The sequence below is a fragment of the Morus notabilis genome, unplaced genomic scaffold (genome assembly GCF_000414095.1).
Source record: "Morus notabilis unplaced genomic scaffold, ASM41409v2 Scaffold229, whole genome shotgun sequence".
Taxonomy (NCBI): Eukaryota; Viridiplantae; Streptophyta; class Magnoliopsida; order Rosales; family Moraceae; genus Morus; species Morus notabilis.
In genome coordinates this window covers 16,209-37,241 of record NW_010362793.1, presented here as the reverse complement: position 1 = coordinate 37,241, position 21,033 = coordinate 16,209, and the positions used below count along the sequence as shown (strand labels likewise).

At 37.9% G+C, this 21,033-nt stretch overlaps 1 protein-coding gene across 1 annotated transcript; it reads right to left on the bottom strand.

The window, feature by feature from the left end:
* Positions 1 to 7,791: 7,791 nt before the first annotated feature.
* On the bottom strand, positions 7,792 to 20,463 carry LOC21398108 (probable cyclic nucleotide-gated ion channel 16). The gene is made up of 6 exons (XM_024168738.1): positions 20,170 to 20,463; positions 9,840 to 10,052; positions 9,424 to 9,737; positions 9,211 to 9,322; positions 8,843 to 9,079; positions 7,792 to 8,529 (listed from the first exon to the last, which is right to left on the bottom strand). Exons 1-6 carry the CDS (start codon positions 20,446 to 20,448, stop codon positions 7,792 to 7,794), a joined length of 1,893 nt encoding a protein of 630 aa, XP_024024506.1. The 5' UTR covers positions 20,449 to 20,463.
* Positions 20,464 to 21,033: the final 570 nt, after the last annotated feature.

Genomic DNA, 21,033 nt, shown 5'->3' with positions numbered 1-21,033 from the left:
CTCTACTCTTTTGCCTTTTTTCCACCAAGTGGACCGTGGACAAAATGCATGATGCCCCTCGAGAATTCACCGTACTCGAGCGCCAACAAACAAAACAAGAAATTATTAAAAAAAAGAAAAAAAGAAAAATAAAACACAAAAACAAAGCGTGAAAAGATTTTTTTTTTTTTTTGTACTTAAAAGTATTTTATTGTTGTACATATCTTAATTTAATCGAAATATATTTAATTAGAATATGTTAAACTAACTTAACTAAATATACCATTGGTTGAAAAAATTTTGTCAGTAACATTATTTTTTAGAAAATTTTCGGGTAAATATATTTTTTTCTCAATAGTAGCATCCTTTTATTATTAGGGTCGGAATTATGTCAGGAAGGTTATTTTTGAGAGAAATTTTTTGATACAATATTTTTATGAGAGATTTTTTGGTACGTCTGACGTACCGGTAAGTTAAGTTTATTTAACCGTTAGATTTAATACTTTTTTATTTTTACGTGATTTTATGCATATCTCACGGATATAAAACTTGGTCTACCGGAAAAGGTCTATATCTTTATTAATATGGTCAATTTTAATCGTTGGATCTGATCAAACTCACATTATATTAATAATATATATATATATATATAACAAACAATTTTTGATACAGTCTAATAGTTAAAAACAATCTTTTCAAAGTTTATTTTGTAGACCTTATTAGAAAAAAAAAATTTCATAACTAATGAAAAATTCTCTTATTCATTTGTTTATGAGAAACTAGTCCCCAGAAAAATAGATTATTAGTAGTCTTTCACTTTTCAACTATTAAATTTGTATCAAAATTTATTAATTTTACATACTTATTTAATTTAATGTAATTTTAACTAGATTTAACAATTAAAAATTAAACATACTAGAGAAGGGCCCTTGTTTATGATTGTAAAAATTAGAGCCAAAAGTTCTTTTTAAAAGAAACCTATACGTATTAGAAAGGAATAATTGTTACCTTTGGAGTATAGAAAACAAAATACAAAATACTGACATTTAGAAGAGGCTTGTTAATTCTTATGTAATTTTAATGTGATTTAAAATGTAACGCAAGCTACATTAACTTATAAATATTACTTAAATAACATTCTTAAAAAATATTATTACTTTTTTAAGGGAAAAGAAGTACGTTGAAAATAAAAGTACTTTTTGCTCATGAGTAAAAAGAGAAACACTGGGTGTGTTTGGTAAGAAAATTCGTATCTTGATTCGAATCATGGTTCATGGTTCGATACAATATTTTTTCTCACAAAAAATATATATAAATCAAAAATAATTTTAATCTCGTAATTCTAATTTATGAACCAAACGTATCCTTAAAACTATTTATTTTATTAATTTAATTTAAGATGTGATTTTATATAAAAAATTTTTATTATAATAAAAGAGTTAAATACAATTACTTTTAAAATTTTTTTATTATAATAAATTTTAAATTTTAAATTTAAATTAATGAAATAAACGAACCTCAAAAAATAAATTAGCAGGCCAATAAACCCTAAAAAAAAAAAAAAAAAAAGAGCGGTGTTAGTAGGCGAATAATGTGATTTCTCAATACTCATGATGCAACCACTTCACCCGGAAAAAAAAAAGAAAAAAGAAAAAAGAAAACGACGAAATGTGCTCTGTTTGTTTCCCCTCTTTTTGTGGCAAACTTGTTGTCTCCCTCTCATCGCATCGGGATTCCCATCATTACTATTTTCTTCTTAATTCTGAAAAAAAAAATGTCAGAAACTTTAAAATGTAAAAAGACCTATTAATAAGAGAGATTCATTTAAACAGTCAGATTGTTGAAATCATATTAAATTAAAAAATTGATAATTCACGAGTGTGTTTCGTGAATTAAGGGCCCGTTTAATTCGTTAATTTGAGTTTTTAATTTGAGTTGAGATGTGATTTTATGTGAGAGTTTTTTACTGTAGTAAAAAAGTTAAATGTGATTGTTTATGAGAATTTTTTACTGTAGTAAAACTTAAATTCTAAACTCGAATCAACGAAATAAACGGGGTCTGATGATGATGAACTTTTCTTAATTCCAAATATATGGTCTATGCTTTCCTTTTTTACAGAATTTATTCTTATTAATTGCAACGTTTACAATTTCAAAGACGAAAAGAAGGAAAATAGTTGCAATCAATGAGGTGTTTTTAACCATAATCTGATCATGATTCTTTTGTTTTTGTTTTTGCCGTAATGGCAATGATTCTTTTCATGTGAACTTTATCATAATTAAATTTTTGTTCGAAAGTTATCATAATTTTGCACCTAGTTGTTGATAAAACACCCATTATCAAACATATTAATTAAATTCAGATAAAATAACATATAAAATTAAATTTACGGACAGATTGACGAAAAGTACCTTTAAAATGAGGTTGCACGTAATTTTGCACCAAATGTTGAGGATTTATATTTTTTTGTTATGAGGGAGTTTCTCAAATAAAAACTATTAGTAATTTTTTATTTTTAAACTTTCAAATTTATATTAAAAATTATTTATTATGTATATTTTTTTAATTTAATGTAATTTTAATTAAATTTAATGGTTAGAAATTGACTCTATTAAAGGTTAATTATTGAAAAATGCCTTATTTCTTTTTTTTTCTTTTTTTTTTTCCTTTTCTTTTTACTCTCTAAGGAGATATAGAGAGAGGGGGGATAGTTTTTGGCACCTAATGCAAGTCAATTAAATTGGTTCAAATCCAGGTCAAATCAAAGCAAGGCGTGGGTTAACTATTCTATTTGGATCTTTAGCTAACTCAAGGTGCCAACTGGGTATTAGGACTTTTTTTTTTCCGAATAAATTGTGTTTCCCCTATTTTTCCCAAATATGAAAACTCATATACTTCTACCAACACTTCACCAAAAAAATAAAAAAATAAATAAATAAATCCAGCAATATATTTAAATTTAAAAAATACTTCTGGCAAGGATAATAAAAGTCTCATTCAACTCTTTATATACATGTCATGTATATCTTACCTTCACAACCTTAGTCAACATTTACTTCCTCTTTTCTTTAAAAAAAAAATTAAAAATTAAAGGTGAACGATTTTAATGTATGTTTCAAAATAGAATCAAGTGTAAATTTATCGTTAAATTATGTTTACCGCCATAACGTTTGACTTCTTAAGTCGTTGATTATATCAATTTTAGATAGATATAACTATTGTCTGTATTTAGTGAATAGTTTCACTCAATTACGTAATCATGATAAGTATTTATTGACCATCGACAATGTTACGTCCAATAGATTTCTATCAAACATCTTTTAATTTGTATTTCATAACTCATTTTGCAGTCAAAGAGTGAAGGGCAAATTAACTAGTGGTTGGCGTCTTTGCAATGAGACTCCGTTCTTTTTACTGATTCGAGTTTAGAATTTGAGTTTTACTATAGTAAAAAGTTTTAAAAAAAGTCACATCTAACTTTTTTGTTATAGTAAAAAGCTCTTACACAACATTACATCTCAATTCAAATTAAAAATTTAAATTAGCGAACCGAACGGTCCGAAGAATTTTTTTTTTCCCTTACGTATCCTAAAATTTTTGTTGTTTGTACGAAATTACGTCTTACACTAGTATTGTGATTGGCATATATCTACTGCCTTCCGAATATTGGTGGTCGATATTTTTAAAGTTAAACAAATTTTATTGGGAGAAAAGTTCCAATGGCACGGCAAAATTTCTATTGGGAAAAAATTTCTATTATTGTTATTGCACTCAGCTACTTTGAAACTTTTGAAGTTAAAAATTTCTTATAAATAGAGAAATGTATGTATATGTAAAATATATAAATTAAGTAGAATTAAAATATAGGTGTAATAATAATAATACTATTAAAAAATTTTCTATTGGGAGAAAAGTTCCAATGGTACATCAAAATTTCTATTGGTAGAAAACTTCTATAATTGTGATTGGACTAAAGCTACTTTGAAACTTTTGAAGTTAAAAATTTCTGTTGGGAGTAAAATTTTGGTTGGAGGATTTGTTCTCTGATTCGAATTATAGATTATGGTTCGCTATAGTATTTTTCCTCACAAAAAATATACGTAAATCGAAAATAATTCTAATCTCATGGTTCTAATCCATGAACAAAACGGGATAATATGAAGTCTAAGTCACATAGCATGAACATTAACTTTTTTTTCTTTTTCCCTTTTTTCCTCCAGAAAGGTGACATGCATAAGCTTGGCGTGGTCTAAATTAAGTGCCTCATTATAAAACGTTGAGTTGGTAACCATGGATAAAATACTTGGTAAAAAAAAAAAATTTCACCGACAAAACAACGATTAACACGATATAACACGATACAAACGTTGAGTCATCTCGACAAGGTACAAAGTCGATCAACACAACGCGGATACAACAATATCCCTTTTAGAAATTGATTTCAATTTTTTATGTTGAAGAATTCATGATATCAAAATAGTCCTAACACATTGTTATAATTTCAAAGGTGTAAAAGACTGTATGCTAAATAGAATTACGTGAAGAAATGAGCTATAGCTGCCATTTTAGAATTGCGTAAACCAAACTACTTTTAAAAGCTTTGAATTTTCAGTTTTTATAGGCATATGTGGTTCTTATGGTCCTCTATTTTATTGGATTCAAATTACGTGTTCAACGTCATTGTCTAAAATGTTGTTTAATGAATCTGAATGTGTCATGTCATTTAAAAATTTAAAAATATTTTTAATCAACCCTTTTTTTTATATATATTTAGATCTTTTAAATGACATATCATATTTGATTTGTCAGACATTAAATTGAGACACTAACAATTAGATAAGTAATTTGAGTCTCATTTTATGATTACGAAATGACGAAAGAAGAAAAGGGGTGGAGACGATACACAAAAGTCAATTGTAACAACCTACACTTTTAGGTTATTGCTATTTTAGGTGCTCATTTAATACTTTTAAGGTCGTCCATATACGTAATAATTCTTGAGCAAAAAGTAAAAACCTATATAAGTACTAAAATCTAAGTAGCGCTGTAGCAGCCTGTGAAATTTTTTTTTTTTTTTTTTTTTTAAAAGCAAGGGAAAAAACAAAAACCGAGGCAAAAGAAATATATTCAAAGCAGATAACATGCATAATGCATAATGCATAATGCTCTTTCACGCACTGCAGAAATATTGTTGGAATTAAAATTCTTGACTAGGTTTATCTGTAATTTTGCATTATTTTCTGGTGTACTAAGCTCCCATTGATGTAACTACTGTTGTAAAATTTTATGAAGGTAAAAATGGGATATTAATTTCAAATATTTGGTCGGACCAAAGAGCTAGATAAATTATCGTTATAAGTTGGTGTTTATTAAATTTAAACAATGTGGCACTCGGTTTAATTTTAATCTTTATATTAGCGTCTACTTTCTAACGAAAAGGAATCTCTGAGAGCCATGATCGGTAACTCTTCAAAAAAGTTCTTTTACAAAGCTTTTTTTATTATATATTATTATTACATTAAATCTTCATGAATCTAATTTCTTAAAGCTTTGCAGCAACTAATTAATTGCACAACTAGTTCGTGTGATGCCAATACATATATTTGCAGGCAAACTTTTTCTAAAGCTTTATTGTTGTGGATGCTGTCTAGATTGAGCTCATACGTCCTCTTATTTATGTCCCATTTTATGTCTTTTAATAAAATCAGAATAAGTCAATTATATAGTTTTTTAATTGACGTGACATGAAATATTAATTAAAATAACATGATATTATTAAAAAGGCATGAAATGAGACACGAATAAAAGAGTCAAATCCATGGTGCCACCCCAACAATTTGAGAGCTTATTACAAGCTTCTTTCTCTATTTTTGTTAGTTTACCAATTTATCCTAAAAGTTTAAGCTGTGTTTGTATCCTCGTATTGCATTACAATGCTATCTTGTTTCTACAAAGAATCAAAGTCTATATAGTTGTTCTATAACTAAATATTTCGGAGTGCACTTTTACAAAGCGTATTTTGCACCCGCACATATTATTATCTTAAAAGAACGGAATCTATCCTTAAGTACAGTGCCCACAATATCTCTATCTTACTTCCAACAACAAATTATCCTTGTTTTGTCTGATATCCGCAGCTTCTGCTTTTAAGCTTCATATTTTTACTGCATATTCTTTTAAGCCTTTAAGGTTTATATAATATCACTTCAAGTGGGGTAAGAAAACTTCTAGTGGAGCAAGAAAAAACCTTAATTTCTTCTTAGAAAGTGTTTGCAATATACTTCTCCAAAGATTTTGGAACCCAATAAATAATTTGCAGTAATAAAAAATGTCTTATCCTCACCATAGGCCTTATCATGCTAAGCCTGAGCCTTTGGGCCAATTCCAAGGGCTTCAAAATCAGTGCCCGGTGTCTATATGGTAGGTTTGTGGCAAGGTCCAATGTGGTCATATTTTTTTCTTTTTTTCTTCTTTCCTTCTTCTTTTTTATTTTTTTTTTTAAAAAAGGACTAAAGAAAATGAACGTAACAAGGATACATGGCCAAAGATATGATATATAGTAATAAGGACATTGCCTAAATTCCAACCCGTGAAATATTATTTAACCAAAAGCAAACATATCTTCTGTCACGGCAACTTCTTTAATTTCATTGGAGACAAACAGAAATGTAACGTTCTCGTTATTAATGAAATTGAGAGAATTATGCTTATAAAAAAAAAAAAAAAAGATCTTGATAGTAGATGCAGCATAATATTATTAGTTTGCAGATGCAGCATCAGCAAAGCAATTTCAAAAGGCGGAGTGATTAATTCTTTAGCTGCGACTGCGGTTCCTCTAATACAAACATTTCTTACATCAGAAAAAAAATCATTTTCAATCAAATGTTTATATCAAATAATTGGGGAAATAATTGGCTCTTTTCTAGCTAAATTGGAGCTGAGTCAGTCCACATGTAATATAAATACTCTTAACTCTTTGTTCGGCCCTCAGAATACTATGGTCCGAAAACAAAAATTCAAAAATAAAATAAAACATTGTGCAGTAAGAATCAACAAAAAGATATTTACATTAATATTCTCTTACACAGTAAAGAAAGAAGATTAGATTTATTACAGGTACTTTTACGCTGGGATATTTACATTGATACTCTGATATGATAAAAATATATATATTTATGTCACTACACTAAAAAAAAAAATAATTATCATTTAATTAATAAAAAATAAAAAATTAATGACATTTAATTATTTAAAATAACATAAATAATGTGTTTATATAAAATGAGGAAAAATCCCGTGCTTTTCTGTCGGTTGCTTTTTTTTTTTAATTTAAAAAATGTTTCATAAAAACCCGTGTTAAAAGTTTTTGAATACATGAATCAGAATCCGATTACATTTTTCTGTCTTAGCATGTGTTTGGTAGACTGAAAAGACATGTCTCCTGTCAGCCTTTAGGAGTAAGAAACGACAGAGCAACTAAACGACATGTCTCCTATCAGCATTATTAACAAATACGAGCTCAAAGCCTTAAACGACAGACAGAGAAGAAACAGAGATAATGCCCCTGCACCACCGTACTTAAGCAAATGCAAAAACGTGAATTGTACAAGAAAGAACCTAACCTAATGTCACCAACAACATTATCTATTTATAATTATAAATCACAAATTTAGCCTTCAATATAAATTATATTAGCACATTGCAACAATTTTGCCAGCTAAGAAAATAAAAATGTCTCGACTAAAATATCTATCCGAAAAAATTCGACGATAAAAGTGCTAAAAACTCTATACTAAAATGACCTTAAAACTTCACAAATCTGCTGAAAAATCAGGGTCCTCAGGCTTGAACAGCTTCTTGGGCATTTTCAAGCTGTTGGCATCGGGATCAAGCGCGGGCAGTACTTTTTGGTTAACCCCTCTTCTAGTGTTACCAGAAGAACCCTCTTGATCACCATTTTCCTCTCCAACATCATGATCATCAACCGACATTAATCCGCTGATCTTGTAATTATCGAACTCTTGTTCCGCAACATTACTGTAATAATACTCCTCGTGTCTAGCCAATTCCAAAGCCATCTTCCTCTTCCAATACCTTCTCCAAGCCACTTGTATGTAACAAGCCCCCCAAGCCCTCCACTGGTGGGAGTAGTATCTAAAAGCCTGCTGCAGCCTCTTGCTGTGCAGGCGCTTGAACTGGCTGGCTACGAATTTGAGGTCCTCGGCGCGGAGGGCAAAGGCCTCAACCTCGGTGAGCGACCGAACTGTTCGGGTTGAAGAAGGCAAGTTGATGCTGGAAGTTGGCATTAGAGCCCATGTCAGGAGCTCCTCGCCACAGAAGTCGCCTGGACGGAGGGCTATGCAGTTGAAGAACCCTGACCTTCCGCCGTCGGTCGTGGAGCTCTCTAGTTGGCCTCGGATTATGAAGAGCATCTCGTTTACTGGGTCGCCTTCCCGGACAATGTACGTGTCCTTTGTGTTTAGGGATGAGACCAAGCGCTCGCATATGGCGTCTAGGAGTTGATCATCCATTTGTGCAAAGAAAGGAACCTGAGATAGACAAGAATACCACTTTTTTAGTACACAAATTTTTATTGTTTGATAGTGATAGTGCACGTTTCTGACCGTTAGATATAGTTAAAATCACATCAAAATAAAAAATTTATGTATAACTAACAAATTTTAAACAAATTTGACAGTTCAAAAAACAATATGCCTTGAAACTGTTAAGACGACCACTTTTTTTTTTTCTTCGGAATATGGTTTAATGCAACTAATTTAAATAAAATGTGCTATTGATAATTATTCCCTCCCATATTTTGTCTGTTTTATGCAAATTTATTTCATCTATATAGTTACTTACACGACGAACAAGGGCAAGACAAAGATGCCTTTGAATTTGACGTCTCAAATCCAAGGGCAAATCCTGCAAAATGGACTCTTCATTTACACCTCTTGTGGCAATCCATTTGTATTGCACAAACCGACGAACTCGTTCTTGTAACTCTAACGGGAGTTGTCTGTGTCTCATCCATTCTTCTGTGTCTCTTCTTCTGATCCTCCATTCTTCAAGTCTAGCACTATTTGATTGCAGATAAGTCTTCAAAGAAATCAGAAATCATCCATTAAAACACAAGGAAAAAAGAAGAATTATTTAATAGTCTATATTATACGTGAAAAAAAAATCGACCGAAGGACAATCCGCACAATTTGAACGGTGAAAAAGTGTACCTGCATGTTGCCTATGAGATGAGAGAAAAGAACCAGGCCCGCTGAGCAAATAAGAATGCTGAACAATATTTCACCACGAAGAGTACTTGCCGCAATGCTTTGTCCATATGAACTTCACATTACGAAACGAAAGAGTAAAAAAGTGTTACATATATAAATATAGGGTGTGACTAAAACATAATGTGACACAAACAAATAAGTATGTATATATACCTTAAACTTCTCAAGCCCCACCAAAGGCAATAGAAGTACTTCTCTGTGAAGTGCGAAGAGGCGATTTCGCTAGTGAAAGCATCCTCGAACATTCCAAACTCAAAATTTTTATCGTCATTCAGAGCGTCGCAGCTGGTTAGGACCTGAGTACCCTGCATCCAAAACCGGCGTTCGGGGTTGCTCAGGCTGCTGCAATCAAGAAAAGAAGGATGGCAAGAAGGAGAGTGTGTAGCATTCATTTCTTTGTCACATTCTAGCTTCCAACATTGATGCTGGCGCTGGATGGACAACACGTACCATGAAGCTCCGACGACCTGCAATGACAATTCAAGACGATTAATGATAGTACAAGGAAGAGGACGAGAACTTTGGGATGATCATCAAATGTGGAGAAGTAATGTTATAAAGGGACTTACATGACTAGCTAGAATGTACAGAAGGAGATTGTATGCTGCTCCTGCCCAAGCGGTCTTGGCTATAGCACCAGTTGTTTTAACAATTCGTCGGTTTAGGGGAAAGATGAGGAAAATGCGAGGGACATATTGAACAAGAACAATTAGAGAAAGAGTGTGATTAGCATGAGCAGCCGTTGGATTTTTTACTGCTGGAATCACAAACCATGTCACAATCTGAAAGAGACAAGAGCATGGGCTTCAACCAAAGAAGAAAGGGAGTGGGTGAATAAACACAAAAACCACATGGGATATATTATTTTCTTGCAAAGTTCCCACATTGAATAAACAAAGCTATGTCATTGCTCATCAAGTCTATATATGAAAATACTCTACTTTTTGTTTGTTGCCTCAAAAACTATTTGAAATGTTTATGATTGAATGTTTATGTTAGTGGCAACTAAACAGATCAAATAGAGATTTATTTGAAAAAGAGTAATTTGCACAAATGGTCCCTAATTAAGTAACAGTTTGGCTTTTAATCTTTTTTTTTTTACAAATCGACCCCCAACCTCTTTAAATGGGTGCAATTTAGTCATTTCTGTTAAATTTTTAAAAGATTCCTGCATGTGAGCATCACGTGCCTTCTTTTTTCAATTAAAAGATAAAAATGCTATCAAAACATCCCACCCATGGCCTTCTTCTTCTTCTTCTTCTTGTCCCAGTTATTCTTTCTTCTTCAACCTCATCTTACACACTTTCAAGCTCGCAGCTATTCTGTTACATTCCTGAACAGTTCAACGATTCACAAATAGAAACAAATTGATTCTCTAAAAATTCAGATAGATCCTCTTTATTGATTCAACCTCAAGACCTCCGTAGGAGATGAACACCTCCCTTAGAGAATTACATGAATGATGGAAATAAAAAGAAAAGGACTAAGAAAAGATAGAATTGGGAGAATTCGAGGTTCCCAGCCTCCAAGGTCTGAAACAGAAAAATACTCAATTCCCAGACCCCCTCCTTACGTCCTACCATGCTGCCTAAATACCTTTCCGCTCCACTTGTAACTAACTTGCCAACTCAGCAGCAATTATTCCCTAATTCCACTTCCTTCCCCTGCTTCCTGCAATATACCCTTCCTGCCCCTCCTCCTATAATACACTAACGTCACAGGAGGCCTAACACTACCCCCTTCTTCAAGAACCACCATGTCCTCAAGGTTGAAGTTAGAAAATTGTGTCCGGATGGCCGCAACAGGCTCCCAGATGGATTCCCAATCGGGCAGGCCTAGCCATTTAATTAGCACCTCCATTTCCTCACGACCTCCTATCATGACCACACGTGTTGCCAAGGCTTCCACATGCTGGACACACAGCTCCAGGTCTTCCGATAATTGAGAGGGCAGAGGATGTACCCTAGCCTCAGCTCCCCGGAATGGTTTCAGCTGGGAGACATGGAAGACCGGATGTATGCGAACTTCATCCGGTAATTGCACCCGATACGCCACTGGGCTGATGCGCTAAGGGCCCATAGTAATGCGGGTTGAGCTTCTCATTGATGCGGCGGGCCAAGGATTTCAGCCGATAGGGTCACAATTTGAGCAGCACCTTAGCCCCTACCTCGAAACTTAATTCCCTCCGATGTCGATCAGCAAATTTCTTCATTCGATTCTGAGCAACCACAAGATGAGATTTCAGCAGGTCCAACATGGCATTGCGCAGGGCCAACTGGTCCTCCACTGCTGCCACAGTTCCTGGAGAGTCGTTGAAGGGAAACAGGGCTGGAGGGTCGCGTCCATAAACGATGCGGAAAGGGGTAAACTTGGTGGAGGCGTTAAAGGTGGTGTTAAACCAATACTCTGCCCACGGAAGGAAGGCCGACCACTGTTTCGGTTTATCACCTGCGTAGCACTGTAGATAGGTTTCCAAGCAACGATTCACGACCTCGGTTTGTCCATCAGATTCGGGGAGGTAAGCGAAACTAGTATGGGGCTTTGTACCCTGTAACTTGAAGAGCTCACGCCAAAACCCACTCATGAACACCACATCCCAATCACTCACGATGGACCGTGGGATCCCATGCAACTTGACGACGTTTGTGACAACTAAGGCAGCCACCTGCTTTGCCGAAAATGGATGAACCAAAGGACAAAAGTGGGCATACTTGGATAGTCAGTCGACCACCACTAATATGGTGTCAAATCCACCAGATTTTGGTAACCCACACACGAAATCCATGGATATGTCGTCCCAGACTTGGGTGGGAATCGGGAGGGGCTGTAAGAGGCCGGCAGGGGATAAAGCTTCTGACTTGTTCCTCTGGCACACCTCACATTGAGCTACGTAGTCTTGAATTTGCCGCTTCATCCCTCTCCAGAAGACCACAGCGAACAGCCGTTTGTAGGTGCGCACAAAACCCGAATGACCCTCAATCACCGAGTCATGAAATTCAAGAATCAAACGAGCTATCCAAGGGGAGTCATTTACCAACACCAGCCGGTCCTTATAGAACAGCAGACCATTCTTCAAGGCATATCCCGCCACAGCCTCCCCTTCCTCGAGTTTAGAGATGATAGGTGCCCACGACGTATCGGTACGTTGCTCCAGCTGAATGGTGACAAAATCCCAAGTGTGGGGAATAGTTAGAGTAGACAGGGAGGACTCCTCTTCATTGCCCCGACGGGACAGAGCATCCGCAACCCGGTTGGATGCCCCTAACTTGTATTCTACCTCAAAATCGTATCCTAACAGTTTATAAACCCACCGTAGCTGCTCGGGGGGTAGCTGCCATTGACTCATCAAGAACCGTAAACTTTTTTGATCGGTTCTAACCATAAAATGGCGGCCAAAGAGGTAGTGCCTCCATTTTTGTACTGCAAGGACCACCCCCATTAATTCCCTCCTGTAGACGGACTTCAATCGGGACGAAGGGGCGAGTGCTTTGCTGGAAAAGGCAATGGGCCTGCCCTCTTGCATCAACACCGCTCCTAAACTACTTCCCGAAGCGTCATTTCAATGATAAAGGTTTTGGAGAAATCATGCATGGCCAAAACCGGAAGCCGTGTCATTGCTGCCTTGAGGTTCTCAAATACGAGGGTTGCCTCCTCTGTCCACACAAAACCTTTTTTCTTAAGCAACTCTGTCAAGGGTCTGGCAATGTTTCCATAGCCCCTGACAAAGCGTCTGTAGTACCCGGTGAGTCCTAAGAACCCCCGCACCTCCCTTGCGTTGCACAACACCGGCCATGAAGTGACCACCTGTATCTTAGATGGGTCAGCAGCAACCCCCCTGGCCGAAATAATATGGCCTAAGTATTCCAATTGTTGTTGGCCGAAGCAACACTTTGCCTTATTGGCAACCAATTGGTCACGTTGTAGTATGCAAAGCACCACGGTGAGGTGCTGGCGATGCTCCTCCCATGAGTGGTTGTAAACTAAAATATCATCAAAAAATACCAAGACAAACCTTCGAAGATGTGGATGAAAAATTCGATTCATTAGGGCCTGAAAAGTGGCAGGGGCATTTATCAGGCCAAAGGGCATGACAACGAATTCGTAGTGTCCGTGTGTGTGAAATGTCGTTTTTTTGACATCTGCCTCGTGCACTCGGATTTGGTGATAGCCAGCTCGTAAATCCAGCTTCAAAAATAGGACCGCCCCATGATGTTCGTCCAACAACTCACCGATCATCGGAATAGGGAACTTGTCAGGAATGGTCACCTGATTAAGCGCACGATAGTCAACGCAAAAATGCCAGCTCTCATCCTTCTTCTTAACCAATATAACCAGACTGGAATAGGGGCTGCTGCTTAGCTTAATAATCCCCGAGGTTAGCATGTTTGTTACTAACCGTTCAATTTCTCCCTTTTGAATTTGTGGAAACCAGTAAGGCCTTACATTGGGTGGGTCAACACCTTCCTTTAACACAATTCGATGGTCCCGTCCTCGGTGGGGCGGAAGCCCTGTTGGTGATTCAAACACCCTCTTAAACTGGTTAATCACTGTTCAAACCTCCTCTGGGATTTCTTTAATTTCCTCCTCCATGTCCAGCCCTGACAACTCACACACTTCTACCAACAAGCCAGCCCCTTCTGGTGACAACCTCCGTACTAGGGCATTCATGTTGACAGGGGCGTAGCAAAGACTAGGGTCGCCATTCCAAATTACCCACGTGGGCCCCACTCTGAACTTCATTAGGAATTTTGCCCAATCCGCCCTAACTTCCCCAGCGTGCTCAGCCACGACACCCCCAGGACCAGGTCCACACCCCCTAACGTAAAGGAGAAGAAATCCTCTACCACCAAGTGACCCTGAATCCACACGTTCACCCCTACACACGCCTTCCTGTTTAACTTTCAACCTATTACCCACTACAATATTGTGACTTACTGTGGAGTCCTTTGGCAACCGCAGTTCTTCCACCATCGTCTCAGAAATGAAGCTGTGAGTTGCTCCACTGTCGACAAGCACCACAACCTCATGGGCTCCGATTCGACCCTGGAGTTTCAGGGTGTTGGACGATGACACCCCCCGCATCGAGTTCAGGAACAAGTTTACCTTCTCACACGCGTCCTCTTCCCCTCTGTCCTCCCCAGACCGAGTGCCCTGACCGCCATCCCCGTCTTTACTGGAAGATTCTTCCTCCTCTCCCAGAATTAAAACCTGCAACTGGCGATTCCTGCAGTGATGTCCCAGGCCAAATTTTTCATCACACTTGAAACATAGACCCCTCGACCTCCGGTGCTGAATCTCCTCCTCCGTGAGTCGGCGATACCCCGTCGCTGCGCCAACCAGGGGTGGTGACCCCCCTCCTTGACCTAGCCGAGTCCTTTGTCCCAACACCGCCTCACTCTGAGGTTTGGATCGAATGGGGCCCTCTGGGGTAAAAGCGGTGGGATTGGGGCCCTCAAAAGACCCTCTAGAATGTCCAAAAAAATTCAGGTCTGTACCCTTGACCCATCCGAGTCTTTCTAACCCGATCCGTTGCCTTATTTCGGGCTTCCACCTGTTGGGCCAGATCCATCAACTCGTGGAGCCCATTGGGCCTGTGCAACTTCAGCTCGGCCTGTATGTCCTCCCTCAGCCCATGGAGGAAAGCCCCCTTAAATATGGCATCGGGGATCCCAGGCATTTGAGTTGTTGTCGTCTCGGTAGTCCACCATCGTGGCTCGCTGCCGCAACACCATCAATTGCTCCACCGGATCCACTTCTCTCGCACGTCCAAACCGCCATAGTACGGCCGCTCTGAGTTCTCGCCATGATCTGAACGGATCCTGCGCATCCACCTACTTAAACCAGCCCAAGGCTTTCCCCTCCATACACACAGAAGCTACCACCACCTTTTCTTCATCCTCCACGTCGTTCACGGAAAAGTAACGGCCGGCTCTAAACACCCACCCCTGGGGGTTTTCTCCGTGGAACAGGGGCATCTCGAGCCTCCTTCCCCGGTGCTCAGCTCTTCCTCTCGGTAGTGGAGGGGTCGCCCGTCGGAAATCCCTCTCGAATCGCCTGGGCTCCTCGTGGCGGGGAGGTGGGGGCAGCGTCGCCAGTCTGCCGTTCGGTGGGGGATGGCGAAGGTCAGGGAAATGCTGTGGGCCAGCATCGTACCCTGGGGGTGGTTGTGGGTTCCGCTGGAAGAACTCCGCCTGCCTGAGAAGCAGGTTCTCCAGCCTCCATACTGATCCTTGAATCTCCCCCATTTGGACCCCAATCTCGACCACATCCTCTTGGAGTTTAGGTAGTGGCTCCATAATAGCCTCCACGATCTGCAATGCCTCATGGAACGAGTCCATCCTTTGCTCGAGCCGTGACAGCTCCTCGATCGGTAGTTGTTTGTCAGAAGCGCCTGCCATGGACCAACCGCTCTAATACCAAAATGTTACGTTCCTGATTAGTTCAACGATTCGTAAATAGAAACAAACTGATTCTCTAGAAATTCAGATAGATCCTCTTTATTGATTCAACCTCAAGACCTCCGTAGGAGATGAACACCTCCCTTAGAGAATTACAGGAAAGATGGAAATAAAAAGAAAAGGACTAAGAAAAGATAAAATTGGGAGAATTCAAGGTTCCCAGCCTCCAAGGTCTGAAACAAAAAAATACTCAATTCCCAGACCCCCTCTTACGTCCTACCCTGCTGCCTAAATACCTTTCCGCTCCACTTGTAACTAACTTGCCAACTCAGCAGCAATTATTCCCTAATTCCACTTCCTTCCCCTGCTTCCTGCAATATACCCTTCCTGCCCCTCCTCCTAGAATACACTAACGTCGCAGGAGGCCTAACATATTCCTTCTTCTTCAACCTCATCTTCTTATTCTTCTTCTCGCCGCTTCGTTTTTAGGCCATTATCCCGAGCCTTCACTTCTCGCTTCCTCTCCTGCATAACCGCTATCAAAGACTTCCATTTCTTCTACCCCTAAGAGCTCTTTCCGTCTCCGCTGCTCCACCCATGAAAACTTATCGTATCTTTAAAGTTTGATTCTTTTATTTTTTTCTTTTTTCTTTTTTTCTGGGTTGAGAATGCAGTTGTGAAACCTTAATGGAAAGCGGCGATTGAAAGAAGAAGGCTATGAGTGTGAGGTTTTGATGATATTTTTGTCTTTTAATTGAAAAAAGAAGGCACGTGATGCTCACATTGCGCCCGTTTAAAGAGATTGGGGGCCGATTTGTCAAAAAAATGATTAAGGATCAAATTGTCATTTACTAAAGAGGTTGGAGGCCATTTATGCAAATTACCCTTTGAAAAAAATAATTTGTACAAATGAATGACGTTGAGACCGTTGATTGCATCTATTATGTTTTAAACATAGAATTACTCAAATTATGAAATATTTATATAGGATCCATCTGTATGAAGTGAGTATATCAAATGGACGTTTCACAGATGTAATTAATTGTCTATACTATCAAGAGTGCAATTCTAAGTGTATAGTGGAATAACTCTTTAAATTAATAAGATTAATTAATTAATTAAAGAGTTTAATTAATTACTAATTTTATTTGAGCTTGATATTATGGGTCCATGAGTCCCCGTGTCGTCCCGTTAATTTTACGAGACACTAAGGGTAAAACAATAGATTTAGAATCGTGGAATTCTAAATTATATCACTCAGAAATAATCAATTAAGAATTAATTATATATTAAATAATGTGATTATTTAATTTAATTTTGGAAAGCAAAATATGGTGGGACTACATAGGCCACACACCTAGTCACTGAGTGCAAGGGGCGTGTGGCACAAGAAGAATCCCACTAGAATTCGCTTACTTGCTCTCTAACTTATCCTTTTACTTGTTTGACAAAATGTCCAATTGAAATTCAAATCTAAAGAAAGTTTGACTTTAATTAGAATTTAAATTTGAGTCAAAATTGAAAACTGGATAAAAGAGAAATCTTCTCCTTTCTTATTTGCTATTAGCGCCACACACACAGTGTTGGACACCGTGGTGGCTAAATTTTACAAGGAAAAGGAAAGAGAAAATATTCCAAAATTCAAATGGGAAACCATCTCTAAATTTCAGGAAACTTCATCTTATGTGATAAGGTAAACTTTCCATGAGGTCTAGGAGACACTCTATAAATAGGAGATTGTAGAAAATTAGAAAACACAATTTTCTCCTTCTCCTATGTGATAGGCGTGTAACATATCAGTTATAGGCATGCAACATTCTGTCAAACAACGTGTAACATGCTAATTACCGACGTGTAACTTTTTCACTCCCTTCCATTCTCAGTTCCACATCGTACATGTGTTGATGTTTATGGAAGACTTATGAGGCGAGTGATAACGTTTATTGTATTTTCAAGTGTGCACATACACACACAGTCTTGTTAGAATACAAGAATTGAAGAGGAAGCCTTGTGGTAGTCTGAGGAATGAGAGCACTTGGATTGTTCGTGGTCAAAGACTAGAATTATCCTCCTAATCGGTCGCAATGTATAATTCTTGAACTAAATTAATTAGATTAATTTATTCGTTGTAAATTAATATATTATGTACCATTCACAAAAGTTTTAAGAAAATTTTTGTTCGGACCTGATCCGTGTTTCCACGCTTTCACACCCAAATTTGATTCAGAAACCAACAGTGGCTACGTCGAGCGCTACCTCGGGAGACAGTGAGGACCCCCTTCTTCGACAAGTCGACGAGTATGCTGAAGTGGCAACGTCGTGCTCTTAGCTAGGAGCTCAAGTCCTTATCGATGACGAGGGTGAAGACAATGTCGATGCAAAGGCTTTAACGCTACTAGATACCAGGTCAGTCAAGGTTATGGTATTAGGCCGACGAGTAACCTTTCAAGCCTTATTACCGACATTAACCCCTCGAAACTTCGGCCAAATAGTGCTTCTGCAGCATTTAGATTAGCAAATATCGATGCCAATAACTTTTATTTCCTAATCTCGATACCGAAAGATAAAGCTCACAACCCTCATCCAAACCATGTGACCATTTATACTCAAGCTCTTACCTTTGGACTGACCATACCTTTTCATCCATTTGTGAAAGCTCTTTGCAGTGTTCATAGAATTTTCCCAGCTCAGTTGTCTCCCAATTGTTGGGTGACAATAAATAGCTTGATCATCCTATGGCGGAGGCATTTCAATCTTGACATCAGCATCAAGGAGTTTTTCTATTGATACGCTCTTAAAGACCCTCCAGGTCAGGTTAAAAGGGGTTCTTTTACCTTGCCTCCCACGTAAAGTCTAAACCTCCAGTCCCAACGGTTGTCATCAAGAAGACCTCAAGTTCTTATGGATGGAAGCCCTAGTTCTTTTTTCTCAGCGGTAAATTTGATTTTCATCCTTCTGACGGTGAACACCCTTTCGGGGTTTAAACCATTTTCAGCAAGGATCATAGGTTTCTTATGCGTCGACTTGTTTTTAGCATCTTACTCAAGCAATCTTTAATACTTGGCATGTTTTTTGTGTTCTTGGTGCAGGTAACAAATCCATTACAACCCAAACTGTCTGGGAGTGCTTTAGAAATAGTCGAGCAAATTTTAGCACTTCCCAACTCTAGTCGCAACTCCAATCTCTCAACACCTTGGAGAACTGCAAAAAGTACGATCTTTAAGTTGACCACCATTTTTCGTCACAACCAGTTAACCCACCATCTGACCTCATATAAAGTAATTCTTTTTTTATATTCCTCTCAGTCGAGTTACCCTTTTACTTATCGATGAGCTTAGTATTATATTAGTTCTCGCAGAGGTAATCGCTCTTGCCCTAACAATGAAGTACACTTTTCCAGGCCAGCAGAAGAAAAGAAAGGCTACCGGCAGTTCCAAGTTGAGTAGTATGAAAACTATCCCGGAAGCTTAAGCGGTTGTCTCTTTGTCGACATCGAGAATCCTAGAAGCCATGATTGATCTTAGCTGCGTGAGGTACTAGTTATGGAAAGGTCCTTGTGTTAAGGAATTCTCATACTGCTTTACGAATGTGGTCGAGAAGTCCTAGGAGGGTCACAAAGATATCTGCGTAGAGGAGTCGACAAGTCCGGAAAAAAGGTAGAGATCAACATAAAGCCCACCAAATCAGGAGAAGATAACCCTCATCTCATATTCAAATTTAAATAGAAGATCAAATGTGGATTATCTTCAACAACCATGTGTTTAAATTCAAGTACTTGAACATAGAGATAATTACGAAAATCCCTATCTAGGAAAGGGATAGAAAGCTTATCTCGGAATATAATTTAGAGATAAGAGATATCATGTGCATGAGAACCTATAAATAAGGGTTGAAACTCCTCAATTAGTTTCTATGCACAACCTTTTGCTCTAAGAGAGATCTTCTGTATGTACTCTTTGAGATTTAGTTCATCCACAAGTGGACGTATGCATTAATATTCTGTCGAACCAGTATAAATTTTTATATTTTCTTTTATTTTATGCATTAATTTTTTTATCAATTCACGAGTTTCATAACGCAAGTGTTTTTAAAGAGGTTAAATTCTGAGTTGACGAATTTTTATCGTTAACAAAAATCATTTTGAAAATACTACTTAACGGGCTCTCCCAAATTTCTAGAAATATACAAGGTAAAGAATGCGACCAAAAGACAATAAGAAAGCACAGTAATAATATTAGATTTGACGAGAGAAGGTGTTTGCTTTTTGAAAGGAAACGTTTGAATAGAAATTTAAATTTTGTGAGAGAAAATTATTTAATAAAAAAGATTTGAACAGTAATTTATTACTTATCATTCTTTGTATCAAGAAAGAAAGGGGGAAAAAAAAATCCGACCGCGTAAGTTTATTCGGAGAACAAATAACCTACTAACCAAACCAAGAAAACGAAATCGAAACATAATCCAATGAATATTTAAGCCCAAGAAAGGAAAAAAGACTCACCTGCGGAAGTGGCAGCGCCGCTGCAAGGTCGACAACGAAATCGGACTTTAGATACCGGGCGGCGATGGCCCACGGATCGGCGACGAGCTCGCCGCGGCCGAAAACCCTGGAGCTCGGTGCAACAAAGGCGGTGCGGAACTTGATGACGATGTGGAGGAGGTAGAAGGAGTCGGCGACGGTGCGGAAGAAGGTGACGAGGATGCCGAGGCCGAGGTCGATCTCCATGCAGGCGGGGCCGCCGATTACGGGGAGGTAGAAGTAAAGCGGGTCGAGGAACATGGCGATGAGGCAGGCGACGAGGAAGATGTGGTTCCATTTTGCAACGAAGTCGGTTCCCGGGTCAAGGATTTGGTACCACCATGGGATCTTCTTGCGGAGGGACAACGGCCGCGAGAAGTGGCGGAATCGGGACGAGGCGGCAGAGACGAGGAGGTGGGAGCGATGCATTGTGATCTTCTTCTTCTTCTTGTTCTCCCATGGCGGATTAGAGAGAGAGACATTGGAGGGTTTGGAGATCGTTTGGTCCCTAAGGTTTCGGTTGTGCTTGTGCATGCGGTTGTTGCATGCACGGGAATTGCGCGCCAAATATTTTCTTACTTGGCTTTATTTATTTTTTTAGAGAATTTTATAAAAATAAAATAAATTTATAAAAATAAAACTGTTAATATCAAATTATTACAATGAATAGTCAATGTTCAATTTTGATTAATATACGGTTGCGGATTAGTTAGAAGTAAATATTTGACACACTCTCCCTTAAAAGTGTGGAGTTCAAATATTCCCATTCTTAGGTTCAAAAAACAATTGTTAAAATAATGACAAAACTATTCCTGAATAGAAAAAATATTAATACCTTCATATTAG